General features: G+C 42.0%; 1 protein-coding gene across 2 annotated transcripts; it reads left to right on the top strand.

Annotated features, from left to right (window-relative positions):
* The first annotated feature begins 229 nt into the window (after positions 1-229).
* FAM161A (FAM161 centrosomal protein A) lies at positions 230-9,977 on the top strand. Of its 2 annotated transcripts, XM_005525511.2 has the most exons (7): positions 230-360; positions 1,491-1,738; positions 2,172-3,353; positions 3,805-3,972; positions 6,581-6,680; positions 7,117-7,268; positions 7,890-9,977. In XM_005525511.2, exons 1-7 carry the CDS (start codon positions 232-234, stop codon positions 8,518-8,520), a joined length of 2,610 nt encoding a protein of 869 aa, XP_005525568.2. In that variant the 5' UTR covers positions 230-231; the 3' UTR covers positions 8,521-9,977. The 2 variants fall into 2 exon arrangements, with proteins under 2 accessions (XP_005525568.2, XP_087909172.1); XM_088053046.1 differs by lacking the exon at positions 3,805-3,972.
* Positions 9,978-14,589: the final 4,612 nt, after the last annotated feature.

Below are 14,589 nucleotides of genomic sequence, written 5' to 3'. Positions count from 1 at the left end.
CTTGGAAAAAACGCGGTCTCGCCAGCGAGACTTGGAGGTTCCGACTAAAATCCTGCAAAAAGGTACCCAAAAGCCCGCAGGGGCTGCGGGAGGGGAGCAGCTGGGCTCAGCCGTGCCCGGCTGGGGCGGCTCGGGCCGGGCGGTTAACGCGCCCCGGGGCCGCCTCCGCGGGGGCGGAGCTGGAGCCGCCCCCGGCCCTGCCTGCGCTCCCGGCCCCGCGGGATGCCCGGGATGCCCGGCATGGAGGAGGCGCACCGGGCCGCCCTCCTGGCCGCCTCCTGCCTCCGCACGCCGCTCGACCCCCGCACACGGGCCCCCGCCGCGCTCTACGAGCGGGGAGCGCCGCCCGCAGCCGCGCAGGTACCGCGGGCACGGCCGGGAGGGGCTGGGGGGAACGCGGGGCCGCGGGGCCGGCGGCTGCACCCGGAGCCGATCCGCAGAGGGGTCTCCGCGCTCCCCCAGCCTCCCTGCGGCACCAGGGACACGCACACACACCGGGGACACCTGACAGATGGCCCTGCTGCAGATCCTCTAATGAGCTTGTGGCACCGCGGCAGATGGAGGAATGGACCGGGAAAGGGACCGGGGTCCTTCCGGCGATCCAGAAAAGAAACTGGGTTTATACACGCTGGTGGCAGCGGCAGATTCAGGGAGGTGGAAGGTGCTGGCGCTGGAGGTTCTTTAAATTCGCTGCTTCGATCCCATAATTCCGACTGCATTTGGTCACTGCTGGGGAAAAAAATATTTAAAGATATTTTTGCAGTAAAAACCTGACAAAACATAAATGAGATGGTTTTGTTGGAATGTCAAAGCTTACTAAAATACCCCTCTGTGGAAAAGTAGTACTCTAATTTTTTTATAAAGAAACATTTTTAAAAATGACTTTTTAAAACATGCTACTAAGAACAATATGAAGCTTTTGTGATGCTTGACTAACCTGGCTTTAGTAACTTATCTGCCTTGTGTAAGCTTTAAAAATACTTAAAGAATATTAATTGCACACAGCTGCAAACTGCCAAACAGTATTGGAAATATAAGCTGTGCAGAATCCCTCTCATTTCACAGTAAGTTATGGAAATGGAATAAACATTTATGCACCACATCTCTAAGGACTTATTTTTAGAGTGGTTATGGAACTAGTAGGCAGAGAAGGTTCTGTTTGCCTGTAAATAAAGGCATTTTTAGAGCTGCATAGTAATCAAGGAAAAATTATACTTTACAAAACAGTTAATTTTTTTCTTTTGGTAAGTCCTTTTGATCATATTTCCTGTTATAAACATATTGATTACAGGGCAGACTAGGGAAATTTCACAGGCTTTAAATAGGACCCTTAGGATATAAATTAACATGCAATATGATTAACATTTGTTTACAGGTATCTCTATTTGTGTTACTTTACCATTCATTAGACTTAATTAAGATAAAGCAATATTAAGAACCTTGTTCCACTTCCTTCTAGCAGAAAAAAAAATTACAAACATATGTTCTAGGATGGCTTTGACTTGGATTCAAATACAAGCAGAGAGCAGACCAGCCCTCCAAAGAGAGACTGTGACGAGTGGATAGACTTTTCCAAAGTGTACAATTCAAATCAAGAGTATTACTTGAAGCTGGAAGAGTTGAAGAATGCCCACATGGAGACCATGGCAAAACTGGAAAGTATGTATCAGAACAAACTGTATTTAAAAGGAGTACAAACCTTGGATAAGAGCAATGATGCCTCTCCTAAGTGCTGTAGGTAAGTTTGGGAGCACTTTTTAGCTGAAGATTCCCAAATGCTTTGCAGGCAGCTGTAAAACAGCAGGGTGTGTTTCTGGGCTGGAAAGTGTTACACTCCCCATCTCTCATAATCAGAGAAAAGTCAGTTTTGATGATAGAAATGCTGATTACCTTGCTAATGGTCTGTGAGGTTTAGAGGTGTGTGTGCAGCAGGGTTTGGGCAGCACATTTAGGAAAGCACAGGGCCTTTCCCAATCAGGAGGTGCTGACTTGGTGATCAGGATCTGCTCTGAGTGCCCTGTGAGCTGCTCTTTTCTCTTCTCTTCTCTTCTCTCCCCCCTCAGCCACTCATTCTTGTTTCTAACGATGATTCCTTAGGTGGAAGTCACCAGCTTTGCATCGATGTTGGACTAGCTCAAACCAAGTTTGTTTTTTTCCCCTTTATTTTCAAGGCCAACTTGGGACAAGAGTTCATATCAGCCTCTTAACCTACACAAATCCTTTTCAGACTCAGACTTGAGTGATCCCTTGGGCTCAAGCGTATCCAACGAGTCTGATAAAGAATTAGCCTTTGAAGGAAACGGCAGTGAAACTGGATCATCCTCATTTGCTAAGCAGCAGATTGAAAAAATGTGGGATGGGTTCTGTCTGGAAGACTACATCTCCCGTGGCAAGCACAGCTTGCCCAGCTCACCAACAGGCAGGAAGGTGCGCAGGAAACACAAAGTGTGGTCCCCCAGAGTCACCGTGCCCAAGCCTTTCCAGATGACCATCAGAGAAGCTCAGAAGAAAGAGCAGAACATCAAATCCAAGTCACAGATTGAGCTGGAAAATCACTTACTGAAGAAGCAGCTGGAGGAGGAAGCAGAGTGTCAGAAAAAATTCCGAGCCAATCCCGTGCCCGCCGCCGTCTTCCTGCCGCTCTACCACGACATCGTGCAGCGGAACGAGGAGCGCAGGAGGTCCGTGAAGGAGAGGTGCAAACTCAAGCTCCTGGCTTCCCAAAAGCCGTTCAAATTCATTGAGCGAGAGAGGCAAAGGAGTGAAATCAGGAAAATGCAGTTAAAAGACATTTCCCTACCTGAAAATAAAACCAAAGTGTTCAGAGCGAAGCCAGTCCCAAAATGTGTTTATAGTCCGGATTTCAATGACAGGCTAAAGGAGGAGGAGCTCTGCAGGGAAATCAGGATCAGGATGAGAGCTGAGGAGCTGCTGCAAAATTCATCTGTACCCAACAGCAGACTGGCCTTAAAAGAGACCAACAAAAAAAAGAAACACAAGAGCACTGAACCAAAGCGACCAGAACACAAACCCAAGGTCAAACCAAGCGTTCCCGATTTTGAACTCCTACATGAGAAATTCCAGAAACGCCTCCTGAAAAAAAAAAAAGTGAAACCTCTCACGGTCTGTGAGCCTTTCGACCTTTGTACTTCGTACATTCCCTCAAAAAAGGACAAGATCTTGAAGGACATTCAAGAGGATGAAGAAAAATTGAAGGAGACACGGTGGCCATTTGCCTCTCCGAGACGGAAACCTCAGATGGGGCAGTCAGGGGCAAACCCATTTCTCTTGGGAGGAAAATCCAAATCTCCCAAAAACACTGAATCCACGAGACAACGGCTACAAGCCATAAGGTGACTGCTTAGAGATGCTCTCCTTTCTATGTACATGAAAACTAGGGGGGTTTCATGGTATTAGTATATATTTGGTATTTTATTCGGTGTTATTTTTGATACTTCTACATATGTAGTTAATTCTTCCATGCGGTGAATATAGGATTTAATTTACTAATATAAAAGCTTATAAAAGAAATCTTAAAATATTTAAATACAGGGCTTAATTAGTATTTATTATTGTTAAAGGAACACTAGTGCATTTTTGTCAGCGTGTCCCTAAGAAGAAGACAAATGACTGCTGTTTCCCAGGATATCCTGAATCCCTTAAAATGGCACATACCTTGTGTCCTCTCATAGCAACCCTGTTTTCACCCTGTTTTTCTCTTTGGAATCATCGTTGCCAAAGCTTCCTTTGAAGTCTTGCTCTAGATTTAAAATTAATTCAGCCTTAGTTTATTTTCCCCACTAGGAATTCCCTTGAGGAAAAGAGAAAGCTGGAAGAACAACAAAAAAGGAACAGAACCAAGCAGAAAGAAAGAACGAAAAAATTCCAGAAAATTGTGATGGCTCGGGCTGAGGCCAATGACCCACATCAGAGCCTAGCTCAGATGTCTAAATCCAGCTTAAAAACACTCAGGTATTTTGTTGCATTCCCCTGAATCCTGAACACCTCGTTCAGCAGTGAGAAGGAGAGGTTTGGGATTGCACTGTATGTTAAATGCACAACGTGTAAAAAAATAGCATAGTCTAACTTTAGATACTTACACGTGGTAAATTAAACATGGTGCAAGCAGCTGGTTAAAAAGTGGCCAAATTTAGCATTTCAGCTGGGAAATTGTTGCTCCAATTGAACTCAGAGTATAGAAATATATAGCAGGTAGAAATATATATATTCCACATTAGATAATTATAGATCAGTAACAGGAGAGTCCTGTGTTTTCTCCATTGATGTATCAGCTAAAGAGGAAAAGGTTATAAAAATCAAGAGGAAAGGGAACAGTGTGGATACAGAATATCCATGCAGAGCTGGATACTGCACAGATTCGATGCCGCGGTGAACATTTAACAATTCACTTCTTTGTTCTTTGCACTTCAGAGCAGGTCCCCACTGAAGAGGGAAATTAAAGCAGGAATATTTTAACTTCACAGTGTAACAGCAGGGACTGAAGGAGCTGCTGGTGTTCAGGAGGAATGGGATCCAAGGTTCCCTGGAGTAGAGATGCAGTGGCAAAGGCTGTTTGTGTGTGACTGAGCCCCCAGGGAGGAACACCAGGGTATTCTCAGAGTGTTGTAAGCTGCCACTCCAGATGGCTCCAGCTCTGACACAGCTCTAACCCCATGACTGCTGCTTGGCCTCATGTTTGGGGCTAACTGTCCTAGTTTAGGGCAAATTAGGAAGGAAAACTCCAAAAAAAATTCCTTGGAGAGAAGTGGAAAAAGCTGTTTATTTAACAGAAATTGAGTAATATTAAATAATAAAACCTCTTGCTGTTCGATGGGATGGCAAATCTAGGAAGAAAAAGTCCTTTCCATGTGGTGTAGCTCAGCTTGCTCAGGTTCTTATCAGTCCCTCCGGCGCTGGAAAGTGCCGAGGCCCAGGCCCCGGTGGGCCACAGGCGTGAGCTCCCGGGGTTTAGCTGGGTGTTCAGTCCAGAGCAGGCTTGCACAGATCCAAGAAAATTGGAAAAAAACAAAGGTCCAGGGAACTCCTCTGCCTCAGCTAGCTAAAATTAACTAAAACCCAGAGAGAAGCTGTGTCCCGCTGTCTGTCCGTGCTGCAGACACCACAGTCCAGGAGCGGGATGTGTGGGAGTGATGTTTTTCCTTAACACAAACTGCGCGCTTCTTCTTCCCCCTCTCTTGCTCTCAAAGCCAGTCTTAAAGGTGCAGAACTTAATATATAACATAAACCAGACGATTGGGGATACCAGTATCATAAAGTCACCCCAGGACACTAATTTAACCCCATCTGCTTTTCTAATCCTAAAAAAAATTAATCCTGTTTGAAGAAGCCTTTAGTGAGGTTTGTGATCTGGCCTGGCATGGTGGTGCTGCTGCAGTATTGTCAATTTAAGGTGCTGTTATGTGGGGATGGTGAGAGGCACTGACTGCTCTGCCCCTGTTGCTTCATGCCTGGGCAGCAAGCACAAATCCTAATTTCCAGTAGCCTGGCATACTCTTAATAACAGGAGCTTTATAATCCGTATGTCCTCGAGCACGTGATTTGCTGACTCTGGGACTGAAGCAGAAAACAACAGGAGTCAGAGCAGGTGGAGAATTTAAAGAGACAGTAGGTGACTGCAGATGTGATTGGAGTTTGTTCAACAGCAAATTTCACATTGCAGTGCTCAGTTTAATCAGATTTCAGGAGCTCTTGTTTGGGTGTAAAAAGCCAGGTGACTCCCCTGGTGCAAGTGTTTAACTTGATAATGCTCATTTCAGCACAGCTGGGCAATAAGTAACCACTGTCAGTGGCAGTGCTCTTTCAAAGCAAGGAGCAACATAGAAGTTCATTTCCCAACGTGGTGAAGTGTTCAGAGATGGTCAGGGAGAGAGGCTGGAGGAAGCAGAAGTGTAAAATGCCACCCCTTGATCTCATCCTCGCCCTGAAGTGCCTGACCTGCAATGCCAGATGTGCCCAGTTCAGAGGCACGTCACAGGGCTGCCTGTCCCCCGCTGAGGAAGGGTTACAGCCCATTCCACCTGGATCATCCAGTCCTCCCTGTGATCCCAGAGATCATTTCAATTAAGAATCAACAGGTTCATTATCCTGCTCTATTGACTGGGTCCTTGACAAACCGATTCAGGGAAAAAGTGTTCCATGATCCAGAACGTGGCCACCTCTCTCTGATGGATCAACTGCTAAAGCAGCAAAATTCTCATCATCAGACTTTAAAAATACTGATTTTTATTTAATGCTCTTATTCTCCTATGGTGTATTCTGTTTAATTTTGCATAGAACAGCTGGAAGATCTATATGAAATCAGCATGGAAAAAACCCTAAGTATCCAAATTTTTTTACCAAAAATCCCCCAGAATCCGAACTCAGCCTCTATTTAACTCCAGTAGCCAGGACCTGCCTCTGCTTAGTCAAAGTTACTCCTTCAGAGATGAATTGTTCAGGACCTTTTATGTATCTTGAAGTATGACAAGATTCAATTTGTTACGAGCAATTTAACTGCTGTACAAAATTACTCCTTGTACTATAAATTAATAATGATTTCTCTCATACTCTGTTCCTTTAGGAACAATGAGAAGCAGAGAAGGCGGGAATATTTGAAGGAATTGCGAGAAATGGAAGAAAGAGTGAAACAAATGCCACTGCTTTTTGAAAGAGTCACTCAGGTTGCCTTGTTTCTGAACTACTAATTAATCTGGAGTGATACTGAAAAAGACATTTGTAGTCTGACATTTTTAGAAGATACTTAAAAAACACTTTTCAGGGCAGTATTTCTCCATTTCAATCTCTGTCGCCCCATCTCCATATAAGTATCAGTAATTTTTGAGATATGCTTGGACAGGGAACAGAGAATTGTTGTAAATGTGTCAGGTTCACTTACAACATGAATAACTCTGACCACAACCAAACACTGCTGGTACAGAAAAGTAAAATCTGGTGTAAAATTTTCAAGTATTGTTTTCCATTCTTACCTGCAGTGAATGATCATTTCCACTTGTCAGCTGCAATTAATGAATCAGAGGATTCATATAAATAAAAGTACCAAAAGCCAGGCATTTAATGCAAAAGATAACAGTTAACCATTGTGGGTTTTTTTTACAGAAAAATGCCAGAATAGCTGCAGAAAAGTACTATTCAAACAGACTGAAAGCACTGGGGATCTGCCCAGAGTTTGTTTCAAAGAAAGGAGGAGCAGCCAAATCACTGCAATTCTCCACTCCTAGAGATTTTACCTCCGTGGCTGTCAGACAAAGGTACAGATGAGTGAAGGCTTTTCTCTTTTTACCCACTACATATCTAATAACTGGAAAATTTTTCATGTGTAGATTTAAGGGTTTTTTAATGATTTTCAGTATTTCCCATGGAATTATTTGACTATATGGTATGTTAGCATTAGTATGTATTTTTGACTGTTCTTCCTGAATTAAATATTATTTTGTAAAACAGAGGAGAGCTGCTTAACCAAGCTGGTTATGTTATGTTATGTAATGCACTTCAAAGAAAAATGAAGAGAAACATTTCTTGTTTGTTCCTTTCATCAAAAATTCTGGCAGGTTGCTGTAAGTCACCACCTTTAAATTTTAAATTTTTTAAATGAACCTTATTAAAAATAGTTTTTAGTATCTATTGGGTGTTATGATTTAAAAGGAAGCAGAAATTAAAAAAAAAAAAAAAAAAGAGAAAAGGAATATATAAATAATATTGATGAGTTACTTTCTAGCATAAAAAGAGACTCTTGTGTCCCCCCTTCCCTTTTCCCAGTTCCACCCCAGCCAAGACTACCAGGCTTTATCCAGGATTACATAAAGGTGGTTTAACACCTCCTGGAAAGCATCTTCCCAAAATAAAACCCCACATGCAATTTGTCTTTTCAGCATCATCAAGGTTAAAAAGAAAAAAAGGAAATCCTTTGAGGAAGCAGCTGGTGACAGCCCCCAGTCTGAGCAGTCCTGGGAGGAGGAGGAGGAGGAAGAGAAGGGAAAAGGTGTCAAAACCTCCACCCCAGATGAGCAGGGCAGTGACCTGGAGGATGGGGACGAGGCCAGAGCCAGCCCTGATGTCCTGGAGCCTGAATCCAGCTGGCACAGGGAGGATGGGGATGAGGAAGCAAAGTCAGGCCCATCACTTGGTCATTCCCAGCAGGAAGAGGAGGAGGAGGAGGAAGAAGACAAGGCAGACCTGTCACTTGGCTACTCCCAGGAGGAAGAGGAGGAGGAGGAGGAAGAAGCTAAAGCAGGCCTGAATCTTGACCATTCCCAGGAGGAGGAAGAAGAGGAAGCAAACCCGGGCCCATCCCGGGGCCATTCCCAGGAGGAAGAGGAAGAGGAGGAGGAGGAGGAGGAGGAGGAGGATGAGTCCAGAGCCAGCTCTGGGTCTGGCAGGTCCCACGAGCACGATGAAGCAGCTCAGTCAGACCCTGAAGCTGAGGGTGCCTTCCAGTATGAGGATGAGGAGTATGAGAGCGATGATTTCGAGGGGAAGCCCAGCGATGAGGAAGGGGAGTGACAGGAGGAGCTGGAACTCGGGAACCTCTCCCACTGCTGCCTGGGAGAAAAACTTGGTGCTTTGCTACACATCCAAAATTCTGTGAATTTTTACCTCTTAGCTTAAAAAACCCTGTCAGTGCAGGAATTCCATTTGTTTTCCAGTAAGAAAGCTCAGGTTAGTAGTTTTCACCAAGAAAATAATTTAGTTTTGTATTAACCTTCTTTGTTGCACTCTTCTGAGACATCAGTGCATCTCTTCTTAAAATGAGCTGCAACCTCATTGCTTAATAATAAATTACACAGTGTGCTGTGTAACTACTAAGGGCTCAGATTTTAAAATAAATTTGATTTATAGTAAAAGGTTAACATTATTGCTCATAGATAATATATTTTTGAGATAAGTGAATTTTCTGTTCTTGGGACAGAAAAACCTTTTAAAACTCAAAGCAGCTTGTCAAAGTAACATGAATTACCGAATGGGATTTAAAGAAAGAAAGGAATAAATTCAGGGTATGGTTTCAATTTTCAGAGAAAATTAATGGCCATCAGGTGCTTAATTCTTACATGTCATCAAAAAAAAACAACTTATAGACAAAATTTTCATGGAAACTGAGAGAAACTGAGAGAAAAAAGCCTCCACCCACAAACCAGAGCAAAAACCTCATATGAAACACCTGCAAAGAGATTAATAAAATAATAATAAAAAATATAAATTAAAAACCAAGACCCAGTAGTCTTGCCCTAATTAAATACCTTTGTGTCCACTTTGGTGCAAAGTTGTATTTGCTGTCTCTGCCTGAATATGAGTGCCTGCTTCTTTCAGGGACTGGCCAGTAGTGAGGCAAAGCCAGGGGAGGTTTTGGAGCAGGAATTGCCATTTTATCCCTGGAAAAGGGGAATCTTTTTACCTCAGGTAACTCTAGTTGTATGAAACTATGCAAGGAAGTGCTTTAATACTTCTTCTTACTTGCTGGCTACTCAGGACTTCAGCTATTCCACAAAAAAACTCACAAAAAATGTTTGGGATTTGTTTTTTTTCTTATATCAGTAGTACTTCTCCTACTATTACTGACTTTCTTGCTAAAAATCTGTTTTTATTTTTCTTCCTTATTATGTCACACGGTTTCTCCATGTTTGGTAGTTTTTTAAGCATTTTTACTTTTAATTATTTATGAAGCGTGAACATAACTAAATGTGAATTTGAAACTTTTTTTTTTAAAACTTGAATAAAATGTCTGTGAAAATATTAATTCTCATTCCACAAGGAAGTTTGCTTGTGGTTGTCAGTATTCTGTAATTCTGAAGAGTTGTAAAATTACCAATCACATATGACTGGTGTCTCTTTAGGAAATCAAATCCTTTTCTGAAAGAAGGCAGAGGAGCTCTTAAGTTATGGGGTTTTTTTTTCCCTGATAGTTTGAAGTGATTTCAAAGGGGAAAAAAAGTCAAACCTGTTTCTAAGATTTGACAGCAGTCTAAGTGTTCTCAAAGAACAAATATGTAATTGTGGAACTACTAAGATAGGGATTAAAAATACCACTAAAATTCCTCTGAACTTAAAGCAGCAAAACTGATGCATTTTTAAGGTTTTAGGAGTTGGTGTAGTGGGTTTAGCAAAACCAGCACAGTTGGGAACCGGTGTACAATTTACATTGTCACCAAATTTTTAAATATTTTAAATATAAACCTAAATAATAACAGAATTAATGAACATGATAAATATTACATAAACAGGAAGAGTTAGGACAGCTTTTGGAAGTTATGCCTCAGCTTTTTTAGCATTTCTGGAAAAGAAAAACAGAATTGTGTGGACTAAGGAGATCCAATTGATTGTGGTTTCCCAAGATTTCCAGGAAGCATTTCTAGGACATAAAATACTAGGAAAAGATCTTAAAGAAACCAACCTTTTTGTAGGAAAAGAAAGATCCTCATGAATGGGAGATCAGACCTTGAGGTACTAAAAGAACCACTTATGGAAATCACTTGGAGCAGCAAAGCTTTTCAGAAGGGGAGGATAATGAGATTTAAAGTCAAAAAAACTGTTCAGAAATTGCATTACAAACATAAAGGGATAAACATTCCAATAAGGAATTAAAAAGCAAAGAAAAATCAGAGATGACAGAACAGAAATGGAGACAGACGGTCAGGGTGAATTAAACTTTGTGAATAAAAGTACAGCAGTAAAAAGTATTTCAAACAAAGAACAGCCACATACACCTGTCAGGAGATGAAAAATATTCTGGCCTAAAAACCAAGTCATGATTTGACCTCTTTTTTTCCTTTTTTTTCTTGTGCAAGGAGAAAGATTTAACTAGATTTAACCAGAATAACTAACAGGATGAGAGCACTGGAAAAATCCCCAAAATTACATTTAAAGAAAAAAAATCCCAAAGTTCAACATGAAAATCAAAATCCAAAGGTGATGTAATAAAGCATTTTAAGGCACAAAGCTCATTAGAGGAGAAATGCTGATGAGTTAAGCTTTCAAGGAAGCCACCTAGCAGGAGGGAGAGGAATAGGAAAGTTTCTCACAGATTATTGAATATTCTGTCTTTAATATTTTAATTAATGGCCACAGCACAAAAGTAGGAACACGCTCAAAAATTTGCAAAGAAAATGAGAAAGGTGTATCTGAAAAAACGATTAAAAATACCACATGGGAAGAAGGGGGTAACTTTGCATGTGAACTGTAGTATGAAATAATTTTGAAGTGCAAGAATAGTGTTTCTATATAAGAATTACATTTATATTCTGAAATAAGAAGCCAGAAGTTTGGGATATTGGGCTTTTTGAAGCATTTTCTGTATTTACAATATTGCTTCCTCTAGAAACCATCCCCTCCTGTACGTAGTTATCACAACACCAAGCAGGTTGCATTCTCTTTTCCTTTGAGGAAAAAATTATTACATCATTACCTTTTACAGCTGTTCCAGATAAGGAGAATAACAAAAGAATTCAAATTCTCGAAGAAAATGTTTAAAGCCATCCCTGTTTTGGAATGAATTATGGTCTCATGTAGAATCCTCAAGGCTTCTCTAATGGCAGCAAGCAAAACATTTGCCTGAGCTTGGCAGATAATAGGCACTCTAAAGATCAAGATATATTATTAAAAATTATTTCTAACAGTGTGTCTGTCCCTTTGCCCACAGCTTGAAGACAAACATGAGTTTTGTATACAGAATACATTTCTCCAGAAATACTGTCTGGTCCATTATTGTAAGATATGGCAGCTGCTGGCTTACAAACAATAAAATAATGAAATCAGGTAAATTAGATATAATGAGATAAAATTAAAAATAGTTTGTTGTCTGTCCTCCTCACCCTTCAGTGGAATTATAGTTTTGCATCTCTTTTGGTAATTACCTGACTCTAGGAAAAAAAAAACAAACAAAAACCCTTCATATGCCAGCAAAACTCAAAATTGCTTCTTTCTTCAATCGGAATTCCAGGTATTTGAGGAATGAACCAAGACTTAAAAATACCAGAAAAATTCCTGTCTCTCCTGAATACTGAAATCACAGCAATCTGATGGAGCAGAGAAATCAGGGGTGCCAGGGACAAGGCAAAGCACCCAGACATGAAGAGACTCGTAGGGGTTGAAGGTCAGGAGGTGACAGGGACAGCAGGACATCCCCCATCCCTTCTGGCCAGTTATGATCTGTGTCCCACGGAATTGCATCCCAGGATTAGCCAGTGGAACAATCCCCCACATGCTTCTGTGGCTTTAGCACAGAGGCAGATGTGAACAAGCAAGAAATAATCTTATTTTCTGATAATTAACACTGTGAGACCATGTTTAATTTCACCAGCACAAACACCGTGAAAGTCAGTTGTCAACAGGACTGAAAACAAGAATATTTGCACCTGTACAGCTCTAAACTTGCTACTAATAGTCAGGGCTTAGTGCCATAAGCAGATTACACAATAGTTAGGCAGGTTACAATAAGAAGGTTAGTAAGATTAGGCAGGTTGCTGATTAGCTCTAACAACCACACTACCAACACAGCCAGCAAATTCTGGTTGCCAGGATAATGAATTGTTACAAACCAAATTATTCAGATGATTTCAGGCACAGCTTTCCACACTTGTAGGTGTACCTGGTTGTCAGGTTAACTTGCTGCACACTTTTTAATGTGTGTTCTGTGCCATCCCACATTTTCTAACATGGGTAAAAGACACACAAATTATGCTTGTAAAAAGTAGTAAAAGCAAAAAAAATCAGTTTTTAGTGTGTGTCATTGTGATTAAGCTCTGCTCTAGGGAGCTCCATCCTGTAACACTTTTATCCCCAAGGCACTGGAACTGCCAAGGGCACCATCCCAGCTACTCACATCTGACACTGGGGGCCACACAAACAGCTGAGTGTGAGGCAACAGCACTTGAAAGGGACCAGTTTGGGGTTTTGAACTCGGAGTTTTCTAACCAAAAACATTGCACAGCAGAATTCTGGCCCAATGTGCTGCAGCTCACCTGACTGACACACACAGGCTGTTCGTGGTGCCACTGCAAAACACTCCTAACAAATGGAATAACCCTAACCTATCAATGTGTTCATAAAGTTTGTGATACTGAAAGCTGTGAGACTCCCCAGGGCAGTGAGAGTTCCCTATATCCCTTGCTTGTTAACGAGACCCACAGCTTATTCCTGGGTGAAGCCTTCCTTCTCCTGGTACTCTGCTAATGCTGATTTAATTCAGGCCTAACAAGCTGAGGCTGAGTTTAACTCTGCTCGTGGAGCTGGCTGGGTACCTGTTTGCCTGCTCCAGCTTGTTCCTGACCCTGAGAACTGGCACACAGCCCCTCCTGTTCCCACAGCTCCCTCTCCTCCCTTTCCCACTGAAAGGCAGCTCAGTGTTGCCCAGAAAAAGCCCTCAGTTTCCAACCAGCCACACAACTCCTGGGTAGTATTCAACTTTGTGTAAAGGGTAACTAGGAAAAAGCTGTTCATTTTTATGCAACAGTCAGTTCTCTCTCAGACACCTTGCTGGCAGCACCACACCCAACTCAACTCTCTGCACTCCCACCCTAAGGCAGAGCCAACACTTCCAAAATGTGGAAAATTCCAAAATCCATTTGAGGGCACACAGCTGAATGCTGCACTGGTTACCTGTGACTGCACTCGATCTAACACTAAATGAAAATAAAATTCACCCTGGAAGATGGTTCTGTGGAATAGAACTCTTCTTTTCGAGTCAGAGTTGCCGCATCCCAAAAGAATTTCCATTCCCTGCTACTGCTGGCAGCTGAAGGGGCAGGAAAACCATGAGGGGAACATCCAGGTACCTAGGGACCTTCCAGCACTCTCCCTACTTTCCACCCTGTTCTCACAAGTCTTGTGTCTTGACAAAGAAAACTCTACAAAGTCTGTAAAAAGCTTTGAATTCCTCAAGCAAAAGAAATTCTGGAAGGGCCAAGTAATAGGATAAAAGACTCAAGTCTGTAGATGAGATGCCTGAAGGTTTCTCAGATCAGAGCACAAAATTACCCAAAGAAGCTGCACATTGCAATTTGTCTGCTTAGGCAAATCACCTTGCAAGAAGCAGGTAGTTTCCATGATGGGGTTAGATTTGGGGATTTTTCTTTAAATCCCAGTTTTATCAAAACCTCAGTAAAACACATTATCTAAACAATGGCAGAGAAATGCTGAAAATCTGCTTCCCTTTTATTTGTGAGCTGTGTTCCATTCTAACTCACTGCCAAAAGCCCCTTTCATACATCACCCACTCAACACAAGCCTCCAGCTCTGCTGCTTCCTTCAAGCAGCATTCTGCAAAATATGGAAAAGATTATAACCTGATAAATTATTTGTAATTTGTGCATAGATGGCTGTGGATACATAAATGAGAACAAAGGGCTGAGGCAGAAGGACGTACTTGATAAAGTACCTGTGAATTTTTTTATCCTTTACCAGTGTGTGGTTTCAAAGAACTGTTTGAAATTAATTGAAAGTTTGTTTCAGGTGACAGGGAGCAGTCCCTCTCCTCTCTCCTGGCTACTTACTGTTGAAAAGAGTCCAAGGCTGGTCCAGTCCAGATCAAAAAGTCTTTCTGAGCATTCAGTAACTCTACTGAGCTTGCTGAAATAGTAG

Source organism: Pseudopodoces humilis, chromosome 3, assembly GCF_049639895.1.
Source record: "Pseudopodoces humilis isolate 2021_Gansu_Grassland_sample_001 chromosome 3, ASM4963989v1, whole genome shotgun sequence".
Classification (NCBI taxonomy): Eukaryota; Metazoa; Chordata; class Aves; order Passeriformes; family Paridae; genus Pseudopodoces; species Pseudopodoces humilis.
This window is presented reverse-complemented; position numbering and strand designations above follow the sequence as displayed.

Bases quoted from the DNA above. Each gene is read 5' to 3' on its own strand.
- FAM161A (XM_005525511.2), top strand. From the start codon at position 232: ATGCCCGGCATGGAGGAGGCGCACCGGGCCGCCCTCCTGGCCGCCTCC. The intron at 361-1,490 runs GTACCGCGGGCA...CATATGTTCTAG, and splicing joins CGCCGCCCGCAGCCGCGCAG to GATGGCTTTGACTTGGATTC. The intron at 3,354-3,804 runs GTGACTGCTTAG...TTTCCCCACTAG, and splicing joins CAACGGCTACAAGCCATAAG to GAATTCCCTTGAGGAAAAGA.